Genomic DNA, 17,726 nt, shown 5'->3' with positions numbered 1-17,726 from the left:
AATATGTATTACCGATCTAAAGCAAAATAGTAAGGACATCATTTTGGAAAAAACCCACCAAAACAGACAATATATTTTTTTTCTCAAAATATTTAATACAACTATTTGCAACATAGTTCAACCACAAGTGTTCAGAGTTTTTTTTTTTCTCTTAGATATTCCTACTGAAGTCTAACACCACAGACAAATAGGACTGAGATCAAAACAGGCGATTTGATTCCTAAATAATTCTGACTGTATTCTGGATCAGACAAAAGGGGTATTCTGTACACACAGACCCAAAACATACATTCAAAGTGAATTTCTCTGAAAGTCAGTTAAATAACCTATAAAAATTGTTACAGACTTCTTAAAAATTAGCATGTGCTAAAAATCCAAAAATTTACATATTGCATTTTAGCAGATTCAGTAAAATAATTCCAGATCTCACATACAAAAGGAGAAGTCTTATCAACAAAGACTTTAATATTATTAAAGAAAATATGTTTTCATTACAATAGTTTCCTTGAGTGTAAAAAAAAAAAACCACAAAACAAAAACAGCTGTCAAATTTTATATTATAAAAGAGTGTTATATTCACCTTGAATTTCAGGAAGGTATCTGAAAATACTACTTCAGAATTCTCTCTTCTGACTGAAACAAAGTCTGCAATCCTCTGCGAACATTACACAGTTCCTCTTCTTGCTGTGCAAAAAGCATTACATTTATCACATACTTTAAATAAAAAAACCCAAAAAGATTTTAAGTATTGTAATTCTGGTGCATAGTATATGCTGCTTTTAACATATCAAATATGATGCTTTTTTCTTAACATTCAACATATTGGAAAACCTGGGCTAGTGGAGGGTGTCCCTGCCCACAGCAGGGGGGTTGGAACTAGATGATCTTTGAGGTCCCTTCCAACCCAAACCATTCTGTGATTCTGTATTAAGACTTGGCACTAAAACAGCATTGTCCATATCTACCTGCTGCTTTTATCACCCAGACAAGGTTTAAAGTATAAGATGTCAGTGATACTTGGATTCTGACTAATTTTTATTTTTCACAGGGGACTAGAAATTACAATTTTTAGTAATTTAGTGTTCAAATAGCTATATTTAATAAGTAAAAATGAAGACAAGATAACTTCATTTACCATTTCTTTAAGAAGTTTCTCTTGCAGTCCTTTTATGTCTTCTCTCATCAGATGCATCTATAAAAAGATACTGAATGCATCTTCTCTGCTCACAATTGGTATCCCATTTTCAAGAACACAATTACAACCTAAATGGTTTATAACCAAGACATACAGATGCACATGCATCCACTTGCCTAAGGAAAGGGATGTGTTTTAAATTTGTTCTTTCTCGGATGATTAACACTGGTAAACAAAGCCACAGAATATAGAATAAATCTTGCAAGCAGTTTTCCAGATAATTGCACACACCTTCTAATGGGTGAAATCTAACCCTATAACACTGAATATTGTTACATTAAAGGATATGTTATGACAATGAAAAACTAAAAAAATACTTCTGTGGCATTAATACAATGCTGAGCATAAAAACTTCCTTTGGAAAAAGAGTCAATACTGGTATCTGTTGGTACAATTAAAGAATTAAAAATCATTAAAACCAAGAAAGAAACAAAATTTCGTTATACCTCTGAAGTAAAAATATGTTCTTCATAGTCAACAGTATGGTAGATGTTCTTTTCAAATGAAGTTTTAAGAATCTGAATTCTAAAGAAATAAAAGGCAATTCAAACAGGTTTGCTACGTATGAACTTTCCACACACATCATGAATACATCCCGTTATTTGTAGTCTATTTGTTCTAAAAAGCATAGATAAATATTACTGTCATTGTTACTATTGGAATAGTCCAGCAGGTATGTGGAGAAATTTAGATGGCAAATAATTACATTCTTCCTGTAACGTAACATTTTAATCTCACTTTCTCATCTCATCTGCTATCTCTATTTTGTGGAAGAGCGAAACTGCATAGAGAATAGTACTTGGCCTAACTTATACCTCAAACAAACAGAACAATTCTCCATCCGGGATTAATGAAGCCTACTAACCTCTGTTGCTCATTTTTCATGTATGTACCAAAAGTATGTGTATGTTTTTTCCAAAAGGTCTGGAAAGAAAAATATTCATAGATGATAAGCAGTAGGAACTAATATTTTCTGAACTAAACCTGACTGCTGTTTAATATGAATAAAATAACCTATAACAGACTCAGCACAGAATGGGTAGGAGTTACACAGTCACCACAGAAGCCTGGGGGGAAAAAAAAAAAGTAAGCTTAGCTGGCAGGATGAAGCACCTCAGGAATTCTATTTGCATGGAAGCAGTTTCACCAAAAGTCTGTTCTGCATAACAGTTCCAAAACGATGAAAAAGAATATGCACAGCATTTTAATCAGACTCCCCATGTAATTTAAGCCATGCCTTTAGAGTAAAAGATAAAAGCTAATATAGTCCTGTGTTTATATGAATATTTGTGTATTGATTTTTACATTAGAGCAAGTAGCAGACCCATAATGTCAACTGGGTCGTTGTAGAACACAGAGCAAGTCAGGTTCAAATGCCTACATGCTGTTCCTGAAATACAGGCCAGCTGAAAAAAAGGCTCATGAAGTGGGGTAAACAGCCCATTAAAAGCAGCAGCAGTAGTTTACTCTAGGAAGAAAGTCATATAGCGGTGATCTAGAAATTCTCAGAGCATATTGTTAGCCAATCCTAACACCTCGAATTCATTATTTGAAATGTGACCTAACCTTAAGCAAAATGATAAAGGCTTTTAAATCAGAATTAATGATCTAAAGGTAAAGATAATATGAATAATCTATAGATTCCATAAGAATTTGCTTTTCTCCATGATCAAGCAATTAAAATACAAACCGAGAATTCTTTTTCCATGTTTTTCAGGGACTGAGAATCTTTTTCAAAATTCTCAAGTTCCTCAAGGAGAGCAAAATGAAATTTGTCCAGCTGCCTGATCCTACCAAAATAAAATGAGTTACTTTTAGAAGGTATTCACTGCAGTAATAGGGGTGTTTTAGAATAAATCTTTCATTACACACCTGCATTCATGAAGCTGGTAACTCATTGTTGTTAAATGCTCATGGACAACTCTTAATGATTGCTTAGTAAAATGATCCATTTTCCGTGAGCGGCTCTATGAGGAGGTTTTAACATGAAATTCAGATTATTTTTACTTTAGGAAAAAAACCTGCAGTATGTTTAGTACTATAATTGCTTAGTATCACAGAGCATACTGAGCAAAACCCCTTTTTTTTCTTTTAATATCTCCCTGTCCTTTAAGGAAAAGCTTTCTGTTCGTGAAATGTAAATAAGCATGGATTTATGTTTTTGATAAAATTCTACCTAACTTAATTAGAAGTACATTATTTGAAAAATGTATTTCCTCAAAATAGAGAAAGTATACATGGAATGAATGATATGTGTTTACAGCTGTCTTAGACGAACAAATGCATTATTCTGGCTCATTTGCTTTTTGCAAATAAATTTCATTCATGAGTTGGACAATTTGAAAAAAATGAAAATGCAGTACACATTACTTTAGACACACAAGCTTGTTTGGAATCAACAGACAGGATAAAAAAATAAAATAGACTTGGGAAGGAAAATCATTGGAGAGTTAGGTACATTAAGTAATTGAGAAAGGCATAAAAGGAAACTTGAATTCTGTCATTTGTTGAAGTTCTATGCACATAGTTATTTTAATGTCCTTGTAAGGAAATTCTGTGGTGTAAGACAAGCTATCATGCACATGTACCCACACAGACAACTTATATTGTATATGAAATGTCTTGCCTCAATTTTCTTAGTAAATTCTTTCTGGAGCTTCTGACATATACTGATTGTTGAACAAGCAGGTTCCCAGATTTCCCCATCCAAAACAGACAGATCATTTACAGATACAGTAGATACGCTTTCAGACACTGAAGAGAAAAAAAAAAAAAGATAATGACACAGTTCAGTATGAAAAAGTATCCTATCTTAAGTTGCAACAGGGCCTAGAACAGCTTTTGTTATACAGAGATTAATTTCACCAATTAGATGGCTGAGACCAGTTTCTATTTTCATATCCATTTTCTGACTTTTTACATGGATATAGTCTCTAAATATTAGCATTTCTTTTTATTTCTTTTTTAAACATGTAACATGCATTTTTATGGATATTATATTTGCTTGTTAACTCTTTAATTTGTTACATTATTTTAAACTTTTGCGCAACTGTAGTCAACTTTCATTCCATAACTGACCTCTGTAAGTAACAGCATCATCTGTTTTAAATAATTTTCTAGGCTGTAATTTTGTTCTTCTGTTTCCTTTCTTTTCCTCCTCTTTGCCTGTTTCTACTTCATCAGAATTGCTTTCTGTATCACTGTGGTACCTTCGTTTGAGAAATGTCTGTATAGTTGGTCCTGTAATATACATGAAAACAACGCTCAATTTTAGGATTATTTAGAACAATGACATGGGAAGATGAAGGAAGAGTTTATTGGCCCTTTGGATCCAAACTCTAGGAGTGTGTGTCTTTGCTTTAAAGCTCAAGAACTATGTAAAAATTAATAAGCATTACATTTATGGAGGGCATGTTCAGTAGACATGAGAACTTGATGTAAACGAACAACAGGATTTCAATGGAACTCAGAACTCTGACCCATGCAAGACTCACTCAAAGAGATTCACCTTAAGCCCTCTTTTCCTGATAGTACCATTATCCCCACTTTTTTTCCAGTGTCAGTGGCAATGCTTCTAACTCTTTCTTAAGAGCGCAGCTAACTCTTTATAGTAACTGCATATTGGAGCCAAATTGTCAGGGGTTTTTTGGGTAATTAAAACAGCAGAGAAAATTGAGAAAGAGTAAAAATGGAATAATAATGAAAATATATATAAAAGAAGACTAAAAGACTTGGACCATATTTTTATGCCAAATAAACATTTTTCTTAACATTCATGGAGACACATAGGAAGTCTTTTGCTTTAAATTAAATGTTTGTACCTGACTCATGTATGGGGCCGTAAGGTTCTTCACTCCAAGACTGTGCTTTGCTTCCACTGGAAGCAGACAATGGAGATGGTGGTACACAATCCTAAAAGAAAAGTCACTGATTTATTAGCTTCCAAATTAAAGCACTTTTAGAAGCCTTCATCAGAAATCCACATTTATGCTGCTTTTCATTACCACTAGGGACATGAACACAGCCACAGTAAGGAAAAAAAGATAGCACCGCATGAATTACTACTAGGTCTCACTAGATGAAAGAATAAACAAATTCTTCACCATGTTAATAATTAATGATAGTAATAAGTTAAATGACCAATGAGGTCTGTTTCTTGCAAGAAGACACAAACAAAATTATTTCTTTGTCGTTACTGCTTTTTTCACCAGAAAAAGTACTTACAAGAAGTGGTTTGAAGGTACACAGCAGTTTTTATTTATTGGCCAATGCTAAAATAGTTGTTATATTGAGTAGTACATTAATGCTAAAAGTATGAGAGCACTTTTTCACCTCAAGAATTTTTCCATGCAGATGTCAAAATTCTCTAATTTGTGAAAAATTGTTTATTTTTTATTGAAAGTCAAGAAGATAATATTTACTTATTTTTTAAGATATTAATTATAAATGATCTTGTTGGGATACAATTCTTTCCTTGTATTCATATGATAAACAATTCCCTAATTTATCTCAAAAATTTAAAAATTAACTAGAAGGATTTTCCAAGCAGGTCACAGGCAAACATTATATATATATGTGTTTAACATTAAGAAAGATGCATTTCCATTAAACCTCGCCATCTGTAAAGTAGATAAAATAGACGAAAAGCTGCAGCTCTCTTCTGAAGAGCAAAGGATTTAGTAACATACCTCCTCTTCACTTTTGGTGATAGGTTTAGCAATATCTTGTAGCTTTCCTTTAACAGAAAGTGTGTCTGAAAGGCAATGTCTGAAACTTGAGTCTTCGTTATTATCACGTGTTTCAGATACAGATCCCTTTGCATGTTTTCCACTGACAGATTTGTATGTTGTTAAGCTGAGCTAGACATTAACACACACACCAAAAAAAAAATCATTATTGAAAGGAGATGTACAAAAAAGCAGGAAACAGTCGGCAGATCAATGGAACACTTTCACTTAAAATAACTGCAGAGTAACTTTAATATTCTTACCAAAGATGCTTCAGTTAAAACTGGTGAGAAACTTGTATTTCCAAATGTTAACTTTTTAACAGTCGTCTTAGGGGACTGTTCTAGACATAGGCTTTGAATATTCTTTTTTTGTGGACAGAAATTATTGGGAGAGATTCCTTTCTCAAAGTTTAACATTTCTCTTTTTTCTGGTGTTGACTCCTGAAGACCAGGCGATCTTTCACTATACGTACACTCTTGAGTAATATCTCCTTCTGATATTCTTTCAGCACCTAGAAAACAGTTATTTAACTGTCAGCATGAGGAATGAAAGTTAAAAAAGGTAAATTAAAGCCCATATTGCTAACTATTTCAACTCTAGGTATCTGCGAGTCTCAGATGTGTGAAATTTTACTTCAAGTGTTGGCATACCACTTGCACTTTTTGCACTCTCCGCACTATTTTAGCGGTTACCAGATTCATTCTAACACTTACATATTGCACTTTTATACTATACTGATGTCAAATAACTGCACCAACCTATAAAAGTTAGTGACGTATTAATACACTTCCCTAAATTAGGTGGTACACACTGAATTAGGGGATATCTCTTATTTTAAAAGCACGAAATAAATGTAAAATTGTACTACTGTGATAATTGTCATTTAACCTCCAACTTCTACCACAGTATTGCTATAAATTAAAAGTCAAAATACCTACATCTCATTGTCTCAAGAGATGCAGGACTCTCGGATGAAGGCATTTCAATTTCCTTTTGTTCTGCAGAATTCATTGATTTAATAAATGCTTTATGTACAAAGTTAGCTACTCTCTTTGGCTCCATAGATACAACATTCTGGAGTTCCTTTTGTTGATTATCATCCTTGTTTTCCCCATTCAAATGTTTCTATTAAAATACAAAGCTTATATAAACATTATTTGTAAACATACCTGCATATATATACACTTCTGTAAAAAGCATATTATCTATAAGTACTGTTGGGCAAGCAGAAGGTCCAAAAAGGAATGTCATTAGAAGTACTTAAATTCATAAGGATACCACCTGTTCTAATATCAGTAAGTATTCAATTTATTTAATTCAGCACCGAAGTTTCTATTCTTATGAACTTCTTAACTATTGGAGGCAATTTCCAATGCTTCAAGATTTAATGAGACCTATCCATACACAGTGGAATATTATGCTAAAAGAAAGAAAATGTTTTAGTGCCCAACACCATTGCTTAATTTACTCAAGATCCTGTTTGGATATTCAGCAAATGTATTGACATACTCTCTATCATGTCAGCATTTTCTGTTGTACACTAAAGAGGGACAGCATTATCAAAATCACTTTATCTAAAAGAACAAAACTTTGGCTCACTAAAGCCTCCCATTTAATAGACATTTTCAAAATATTGTTAAGATTTTAAAACAAAGAACATGGTAGTTTTTTGCAGCAGAATACACTTCATAAATAGAACCTGAAATACTATTATGACTGAGAAAATTATTTAGGACTGATTTTCTTAGCAGCTGAATACTCATTATGAAAAAAGGGCACTACTACAAATAATAACTAAAATTCATTTCAACTTGCTCATGCTGGGCACTTAAAATTCAGGCACACTAAGTACAAAGTAGACCAAGGTTTATTTTGAAAAATATAGCAGAAGGGGATTTTTAAGAAAAAAGTGCAACTGTATACCTGACTTTTTGATTTCTCCTCCCAAGAGGTACATGCTGAAGATTTCCTTTCACTCTCTGACTCTGAACTGGAAGGCTCTTTGTAATTTTTTGCTAATGCTGCTCTTCGAGGTCGTTTTTCTCTGGTGCTTTGCTCTTTTATTTCATCAGTTCTTGAATTCTGGTTTTTACATTTGTTTATCTTTGGAAGAATACACATAACTTCAGTTTACATCAGGATGATTAATAAATAAATGTCTAAGAATAAATGGCAGGTAACTTGGTTTAATTACTCAAAATCCATTCTTTCAAAACAACTAAAGTTTAACTTTACCAAAGCTCAGAGAGTCTCCTAAGCATTCTGGGAAGATAATTTTCACTGTACATAGGGCACAGTGCAGTCAGGAATGTAAGAGTCAAAAATGTGAAGAGGCAAAGTAAATGCTATTTTTTAACTATGGCAAAGATGAAGTGGGTTTCCAAAGTTTGCTCTCTGAAATATGTGCACATTTGAACTAGACTGTAACTGGTTTGAAACAGAACCAAATCCTGCATATTGAAAGGAATCAGTATCTTTGATCATCACCTCTGAACCGATTACCTTAACCACTAGACAACTTGAGTCTTGCTTTCCATCTGTCCCCCTTCTACACCATAACTACTGCCACTCCCTCTACATAGGAGTCACTGTTCAGAAACAGAGCAAAGCATGTTCTCCCTGAAATTACCCCAGGGACCTGACATTAGGAGGGACGTAAAATGTACATGCAATGCCTTTCAGACTAGGACAGATTAGAATTCGTGCCTCCTACTCTATTGAAAAGTGCTCTATGCAAAATGTATGTTTTCCCAGCTTCCTCACCTCCAGGGTCAAGTCTATTAGTGACTTCTTGAGGTTCAGATGCTCTCCATCTAAGCCTATGCAGTAGTGGAACCCTACTCCTCAAAGTAGGCATTTTACTTGGGTAAGTAAGTACCCACTTACTTGGGTAGATCTGAAGAATTTTGCTACTAAAAAAGGACACATTTTAGGAAGCAGACAGATTCAACATTGGGCAATTGAAGCCCTCTTCAGGTTTGATTTACATGGACTAGACATCAACATGAATACCTACATGTGGTGATCTTATTTTCATAAGCATTATTTACATTGAGTACATTTATGTACCTTTAAGCTACTAACATTAAATAGATTTGAATAATTACTGTACAGTCTGAGTCACCAAAGAGTAGTCTGGACTGGACAGGGAAAGGTTTTTTGTGGTTTTTTATTTTGTTGTTTGGGGGTTTTTTGGTGTTTTTTTGTTGTTTGTTTTTTTTTTAAACTGTGGCTTACAAATGTCTACAACATCTGCCATTAACATGTTCATAATCACTTATAATTTATTATACTCCCAACTTTAATATGCTTACAATATTTTCCAATTATTATTCTTTCTTAACATCTATGACAATTTTGTTTTTGCAGTTTTGCTACATTACATATATTCATTTAAAGAAATTATAATGTCAAAGGTACTAAAATTCAGTTAAGCACATTAGACACATGAAAACCCTCAATGAAAACCTAATGGTGTATTCAACGGAGCAGATGGCTATGAAGCAGTAAATAGACATAATCAATAATTTTAAGTAATAAAACTTACAAAAGCATCAATGTATAATAATCATTCTAACTCATAGCTAGTATTATGCCTGAAATGCTAGCTAAATACTACATAAAAAGAACATAGCACCTGAAAAGAACAAATGGTATTTAAATAATGATCTTGAAATAAGCATGGAAAAATGGCACATATTTATGAAAAATGATTTAAAACCAGTTTCTGTAGTGAGTTAAGACATTTTGAATATGCATCACAAGCAAATTTACATTTACCTTTTTCTTACTTGCATTTTTGCCTTTAGGTTTATCCACATGGCAAGCAGGTTCACAGAATTTATCTGCCATTACAATATAAAAGTTAGAAAAATCAGCAAAATATTCAAATGTTTGACATTTAGAGTTTTAGCTGTAAAGCCAGAGAATCACTTTTATGCCCGCAAACTTCCTGATTCAGTAAACTGCTTTCAGCACATTATTTTAAAAAAAACAAAGGTTTTTTGGTTGACAACAACCTTCGCCCGTCGTCCCATCCTCCAATAATTGTCTATGTTAAAATACAGACTTTTTGGAAATTAACCTTTATAAATTATTAGAACTAATTTGAAGATTCCTTATGCTTGGAAATAAGACAACAAAAACATATTCTATCTGCAACACAGCACATTACATGCTGTGTAGTTAATATCTATGGACAATCTTATTGTAGCATTCTTAAGAAATATGAAAAAGGTTTCTTACTTTTGTCTGTGCTTATAGGTTTCCCCAAGTTTTTATTTCTACTGTAATCAATTAACTGGGCTTTAGATTTTCTATTTGATTCTTGTAGCCAACTAATGTCTGTCTTGCTATCATCACCTCTGTATTCTGTGTCTGTGTCACTAAAGAGATGCTTCTTGTTTTGATTGTTTCTAGTCTACAAAATAAAAAAAGTTCTTATATTATTGATCTATACTTTTATATATATATACTTTTCACTTGCATAATTGGTACTTAAAGGCAGGAAGACAGGGTATACTAATCCACAAAAATCTGAGCCTTACTTTTTTTCTTCCTTTCACTTCAGTACTAGTTTTACTGTCATCTGCGTTCCTTAATTAGGAAAAGAAAAAGCACCTTTAAATGATACCTTTCAAAATACTTGTTCTAAAGTATTTCTACTACTCATGTGATATGTGGATTAAGGATTCAAACAAATGTACCTACTTTTGTTTTCACATCCATTTTGGAAATATCTGTTCACCTTAAATCCTAAAAGATATGCTTATTTGCTAATGATCAGTAAGAACACACAGTAACAATATGTCCCTTTGCATGCTGATCATAAAAAATTACGCCCCTCTATTCAGGAGTTTATATCCCTGTAGTATTCCATGAAGAGAACTAAAGCTCTTTTCTTCACAGAACACATTCTTTCCTCTTTATCAGCTTCCCAAAGGAAAAATCAGGAAACAGCCTAGGAGACCAGAGCAGTGATGTTTATTGCTTGAAAACACAACACAGTCAAGATATTATTGTCATGCATGCATTCCCTAGATTTTCACAATGGAATGCTGGAGAATGCAGACTACTATTCTTGATGATAATCAGGAGACTAGAACACAATACAACATCCCTACCCTTTTTTCTTTGGATCTGTATGAACACTCAGTTCAGTAACATGCAATTCTTGGATCTAAAATGAAAATAAGAAACAAATGAAGGTTTTCATTTTTCATACAACTTAAAATTAAACAGGCCATCACATAGTAACAGCTAAGGGCTTTTTTCCTCAGTTTTTATACTGAGCAATCAATTTACAATGATTAATTTCTATCTTAGAAATTATTTAAGAACAGAGCTGACAGTTTTGCTTCTTATGGCTCAGAGGAGCCTGCTGAATTGGTGGAGGTAGTGAAGCAAGTGGATGGAAACTCATGTATTAGTTTGAGATATTGAAAGCTTCGGTCAGTTCCAGTGGGTTTTAATTATCTTTTGTTGTCTTTTGCTTTTATCTTAGCTAGATTTTCTGTTTACTCCAATATCTGGACAAAGATGTCTCTACAATGGGGATTGGAAGGATGGCAATAACGCTTTCAGGGTAATTTAAAAACAATGATACTCCTCAATTCAGGAAAACAGTGTAATTAGCTTGAAGTGGCCAGAACCTTAGGACGGTGTGTATCATTATACATTTGAAAGTAATGGACATATTTACACGGCAAACTTTTTTCCCCACTTAGCTCAGTGATACAATTTGAATTTTTAGATGTTAACTATACTTTCAGCAGACATCATTTGACTGAGCTCCTTTATATTCTATTCATAACATATTAGTGTCAGTTATATTCTTACTCCAAGCTTTATTGTAGGCTCATCAAACCCACTGATGTTAAAGTTGTAGACATCATCCCTGTGAAACAGACACACATCAATTTTGTGACTGAATTAATGAACATTTCGCAAAGTTAGGTATGGGTAATTAGAAATTTTGTTTGAAAGTGTTTTAACTACTTACATAATATGACCAGCAGTTATATTAAGAAAAGTAGTGGTTTTCAGGTTTCTATCCTATACATAAATAAAAAGTTAACTCATATGCAAATTTGGACTATGCATTCATACACCGTCATCTCAAAAAGCAAGGTCTTCATCATGAACACATGAAAAAACCTAGCAGCTGCTCAGACTTTTAGCAACAGTACAATATGGCAAAAGGGGACAAGAGCTGGTAGAAACTATCTCTTTTAGAATTTGTCCTTTAAGTATATCAACAAAACCTCAGAATATTTTTCTCCCCAAAGATTAAGACTAATTTCTGTGTCCTGGCCAGATCCCATTTAAGGATTCCATAATCTCATTTACTATAATGTTTTTATTGTAAATATTTAGCATTGCTATATTCAAAAGGAACAGATTCAGTTATATCATATGTAAACAGAAATTAATTTGGGTTTCACTGACTGATAGTTGCCTGTAAAAATATTATTCCATATAAGTAAATATATAAAAAGTATTTTAGGTATGTACAGTCAATGCATAATTAACATCTACAGATACTTAACATTCAGCGATATTTGTGAACTTTTGCTTTACATTTACTAGCTACCACCATATATGTATGTATATCTGATACGAAAAAAATTTCCAGCAAAAGCAAAGTATGTTACCTTAGAGACACAGGATTTATTTAAATGTGGCCTAAAAAATAAGGATACATTTCATTAAATGCTAATTAGAATATATGCATTAAAATACTGCTTACATAAAAGCCTTATCAAACACAAATTTATTCATGCATTCAATTACAAACCCAAGTGGATTAAAAGAGATTTAGCCCCTTTCACTTTTGTGCTCCAGAAAAATTAATTCCAGATCAATCACACAGCTATACTGCAGCAGGTCCTGCACATCTTCCAAGTCCCTATCCAAAAGGCTTAAAACATGACATAGCCTAACTATTCCAGTCCTTTGTCATCCACTGACAATCAAACATGGAGAGCATGTAATTATATGTCCAAGCATCAGTTCCAGCAAGGTAAGACTAATTTTTCTTATTTAAGAATTTGTTAAATTTAAACTCTCCAACAGTCAACTCTTCCTGAGAGAACTAGGAACTTGACATAATCAGAAAATTGATGACTGAATCCAAGTTTGGCCCCTGGACTATGATGATAGGATGGAGACACCCAACATGTGCAGTGCCCATGAACTATCCCAGTTACTTTCTCTCCAATAAACATGTTGTGAGTGAATGAGCGAAAGACCACTGAATAGAGTTTATAACAGCCTTTGTAGTTACTTCAGCTACTGGAACTATTCAACTACTAGTCTCCTACTCTTCGGTACAATAGGGTTTATCAGAAGTGAACAAATGATTCAGATGAAAGTAGGATGTGAAATAACTGTAGACAGAGGTGTAGATCGCAAAGCCACAAGCACAAAAAAATAAGCACAAAAGTAAATAGTTCACGTCATACCTGTTAAAACCCAAGGAGTCTCTTGCTTTGCTTTTCTCATGAGTCTTTACTTGATACCTGTCACTGATTTTACTAATTAGTGATTTTGCTGCATCTGTCATTTCTGTAGCCTTTGTTTTCTATAAAAATAGAGTTTAAGACTCAACTTTGAGCCCATTCAGCAGAAGGGCAAAGCTGTAAACAATTACAGGTTCCCAACAATCACCTACACTTCATTAAATGTCTTCTAGGTGTATTAAATCACATTGCTTTGAAAACCATTTTCCCTTGCAATGCCCAAACAGCGAGCAATAAAACATCAGTTTAGCAGGTATTTTCTTTTAAATGTTGTGTTTTCATGTACTATAATATTCAAAAGTGAATGAAGAAGTGCATGAGAAGTACAAGTAGGTGCTTATTTAAGAATTATTTTCTTAAAAGATTATTGTTAAAAAGAAATTCAGGTCACACTGGAAAAGTAAACTGTGAAATTGACATTATTTAATTCACTCAGGATAGTGGAAAGTCAATTCAAAATAAGTTTGTGACTAAATGAAAGTAAAACACAAATTTTGAAACACTGAAAATTTGACAATTGTCTTAATTGCAAGTCAAAGAAATGAAGGTAAGAAACTCTCACCGCCTTTGATCGTTTGGGATTTGCAGTCTCTTTTCTAAAGAGAACATCAGGTACCTCTCTTGTAAAATCAGAATGCAAAGATGTTTCGGACACTCTCGCTGAAAGAAATGTTTTAAATGACGTTTCAGTAGTAGTTTAAATATTTTTCTCTTCTGTACTTAACAATTTGCTTCAAATGATTAACACTCTGACTGTCCACTAAGTATTTTGCAGTTTTCTTCCCTCATGGTACCATTTAATTTTCTTGGTTTTCTTCTCTTTTAAAATTTATTTATTTATCTGGAGAGATACTTCAAAAAACTGAACAAAAAGCTTTTTGTTTCACAGGTCTTTCACTAACAATAGAAACTAATACGGGGGGCAGGGGGAGCACAGCTATAGGTTAAAAATTAATCTGAAACATTTTTAACACTAACAGTTAACAAAGTGTGAACATAACATGGATGGGACGTACGTGCCAATGACGTATTTAGCTTTTGCTTGTCACCAGTTGTTATATTCTTCTCAGGAACAGAGCATGCTCTTTTTTTCCATGTTTTGGTTTTATCAAAAGAACTCTCCAAAAGACCAGACAGCCTAACAAAGATAATACCGTCTTATTATCAGTGAATCACAGAGAGTCTTAATTATAATAAACAAGCATCACAAAATAGGAAAATAGTGATGACTTGTAAGTATCAATGCATTTTACTTTGGTACTTAAGCCTGCTACCATCGTTCAATTAACCAACGCATTGTAAAATGGCAAACCTTCAGAAACCACAAGTATTATTAAGTCAGCTTCAAAAAGACAACAATATCCTGTGGCCATCATTAAACCATTAACCTAGATAACTGTGGTGTGTCAAATCTACTACTTTTTATGGCACACTTCACTTATGTAAACCCACTTGTCATTTTTATTTTACCTTCTGATGTGATCTGAAAGAACTACTCTCTTTGTTACTTCTAAAGCTTACTTAAACTCCTACTCTGATCCTATTAATGAGTACTGTTTTCATAAAAAGACACACCAATTTAAAGTCCTGGATTAAGACAACAGAATAGAATTGTTCATTAAGAAGTACTTGGCAAATACATATAAGAGTGCTGGTTTGGTACCATGAATTCCAGAATAAAAATATAAATCAACATAAGAAGAGTGACCTAACTTACACAGTCAATAGTTCTTAATACAGCTACAGTCAATAGTTCTTAATACAAGTCTCAGGTAAGTAAATTAAATTCTGGCACCTTCTGAAACTATACAACTAAATTTCAATTCTGGCAACACTTGAAAATACTCCCTTCAAAGTGAGTCACAATAACAGTGACTTGGTATTCTTTCCCAATACTTACAAAGGTTTGTTGCTTCTCCCTACTGGCTGAGAATCAGGAACAATATCTAATGCTTCATCTAAATGAGACATTAATTTGGTATCAATTATTATTACAGAAGAAATGGACAAAATTAAAATAACTTTTAAAAGTAAGGACTATCAATGCTTGTAAAATTACTTGCCTAAAGTTTGCTTTTGTTCGGCCTCAATTTCTGCCTCTTGTATCATTTCTAAAACTTCTTCAGCACACATATGCTACAGTGGGATAACACCCAAAAGAAAATATTAGCATGGGACTATAAACAGTATAACCTCATAAACTTGGTTTTTTCCTAATAAAATAAGAAATTATTTTTTCATTTCATAGAAGTGCTGATTCCATTACCTTTTCAGGTAGTTTTGTCTCATTTCTGATATTTGACTTCCTGATCTGTTCTGTTTCACAAAATTCATTGTCTAGTTTACATCTTTGCCCACTCTAAAAAGCACAATGAGTAACACTGACAATTACAATCCACAAAAGTAAAATTCTCCTAGAAAGTAATACTTGAAATATTCTAGTCTACACATCTGTATGTAAAAGCCTTTTTCTAAAGCATGGCTATATCAAAAAATACTTCAGAATCCCATAGACTGAGATTTGACCTGAATCTGACCCAGGAAGACATTTAGAACCCAGAAATAAAATAAAAATGTTACTTTGAAGTCTTTATTCACCTGAAACAGAAGCAAAAATACATATACTCAAAACTGCAGTTCAGTGACACCTCTGTGGTTTTGTTTGATTTTAGTGAATGCCTAATCAAATATGCACTAAAACCAATGCTATACATTCTATAACCTGAAGACATCAACAGTTCACAACTATAGCTGAATGTATTATATATTTTTAAAAGTATTTAAACACTGCATAATTTGAGATTCTGTGCACACAACATTCTCGTATTATACACAAAGGAAGAATTGTGGTTCTAGTAAAAGCAAGTTAATTCTGGGGTTAGAACTGATGAGTGAATGCAAATTTTAGCTAATTTTGTAAGAGTTCAGTCTTACTTTAGACATATTAAACTTGAAATCCAGAGGACAAGAAAACATTATGCAATAAAGTAAAACACACTATTTCCTAAAAGTGAGTTGCTGACTGCAAAACTCTAGCTCTTTAAAATATGAATTAGGAATAAATTAGAATAGAAATTAATGTTATTCTAAGTGAAAGACAGCTACTATGACATGCATACTCCAGTAGGTTCTTGACAGAAATTCTTTGTTCTGGTCTCATTAACTGCATTATTGTTAGACCTTTCAGCAGAGCTCATCATTTCCAAAGGTAGTTTAAATCGTCCTTTACAAGGAGTGGCTGAAAACAAACCAGAGACATGTTAGAATTCTACCATTTCTTCTATTACGAGTACTGTGCTGTGACATCACTATGAAGAGTATTGCCCATGATCACATCTATTCCATAAACTTTAAAAGAAGTTAGCTAGTATTTATATCAACTTATTATGTACTTTTTATAAATCTATTGATTTCAGTTAAGTTACATGGAGGTTAACGAGCCCATAGGCTGTGGATGTCTGGAGGCAAGCAATGCTTTTTACAGCCTGGCTCTGGTAGAAAATGGTCACCTATATAAAGATTTTACTGTGATATATTTTTCCTGAAATAGATTGTGTGGTTAAGTTCCAAATAAAAATGTGACAGAAGTTCTCTTTTTCCATCCTAATCTGAAAATGCTTTCTTTTCTAGCCTCTGTTACTCTTCATTTATACGTGATACGTGGATATACGTAACTAAGGATACTGATGCACTTGAAACAGTTAAAGCAAGACAATTACGCTTAAGTCATGCTGTTCTGCCACTAGTTGCATCTCCAGCCTCTACTGGTCTTTGTCTTACAAATCTCTCCCTTGTAGAAAGTATTAAATATCGTTACATTAAGGCTATTAGTAGGAAAGTGAAGTATTTGTGATAAAAGTGTCTTCCTTATCCTTTTCTCTGTAAGAAGCACTTTTAACATAAGCATCAGTAGCACTGGACTTGTGATTCAACCTTACAGTGGATCCCACCCTGCTCACTGACCATATCATCAACTGCCCCTTGAAGAAACACATGCAGTTTCTAGATAAGAGTAAAATGCAAGTGATAGACGTACACATTGGAGAAAGCTGATTTTCCACCGCAACTGCTATACAAGCACTAACTGCCGAGAATTCTTTAAACGAAGAGCATATGAGGAGAGAGATGAAAACACACCTATGTTTTAGGTCTTCTAATCAATTGCCAACTTCTCAGCTTGCTCCAGCACAAAGAGCTGACTGACAGCAGCAGTAAAAACGACAGGTGGCCTTCAGCTGTTTCGAATGCCTGTGCAGCCACCATACTGCACAGGGTCTATGG

The 17,726-nt window shown here is 33.4% G+C and overlaps 1 protein-coding gene across 1 annotated transcript in view; it reads right to left on the bottom strand.

Moving 5' to 3' along the window:
• Positions 1–212: 212 nt before the first annotated feature.
• The window catches only part of SYCP2 (synaptonemal complex protein 2), a 28,968-nt gene continuing 11,454 nt past the window's right edge, over positions 213–17,726 (bottom strand). The window contains 29 exon segments of the mRNA XM_075768247.1: positions 213–684; positions 1,136–1,192; positions 1,642–1,720; positions 2,061–2,119; positions 2,886–2,985; positions 3,068–3,162; positions 3,822–3,949; positions 4,274–4,435; positions 5,017–5,107; positions 5,884–6,054; positions 6,186–6,436; positions 6,864–7,050; positions 7,849–8,028; positions 9,706–9,770; positions 10,171–10,345; positions 10,473–10,521; positions 11,049–11,104; positions 11,764–11,821; positions 11,927–11,979; positions 12,579–12,609; positions 13,389–13,507; positions 14,008–14,096; positions 14,201–14,252; positions 14,255–14,355; positions 14,447–14,583; positions 15,346–15,403; positions 15,509–15,581; positions 15,712–15,804; positions 16,565–16,683. Coding sequence (XP_075624362.1) covers positions 610–684; positions 1,136–1,192; positions 1,642–1,720; positions 2,061–2,119; positions 2,886–2,985; positions 3,068–3,162; positions 3,822–3,949; positions 4,274–4,435; positions 5,017–5,107; positions 5,884–6,054; positions 6,186–6,436; positions 6,864–7,050; positions 7,849–8,028; positions 9,706–9,770; positions 10,171–10,345; positions 10,473–10,521; positions 11,049–11,104; positions 11,764–11,821; positions 11,927–11,979; positions 12,579–12,609; positions 13,389–13,507; positions 14,008–14,096; positions 14,201–14,252; positions 14,255–14,355; positions 14,447–14,583; positions 15,346–15,403; positions 15,509–15,581; positions 15,712–15,804; positions 16,565–16,683 — 2,963 coding nt within the window. The 3' untranslated portion in view covers positions 213–609.

Source organism: Balearica regulorum, chromosome 16 (genome assembly GCF_011004875.1).
Source record: "Balearica regulorum gibbericeps isolate bBalReg1 chromosome 16, bBalReg1.pri, whole genome shotgun sequence".
Lineage (NCBI taxonomy): Eukaryota > Metazoa > Chordata > Aves > Gruiformes > Gruidae > Balearica > Balearica regulorum.
Note: the sequence above shows the minus strand (reverse complement) of the source record. Positions and strands in the feature narration are given on the sequence as shown.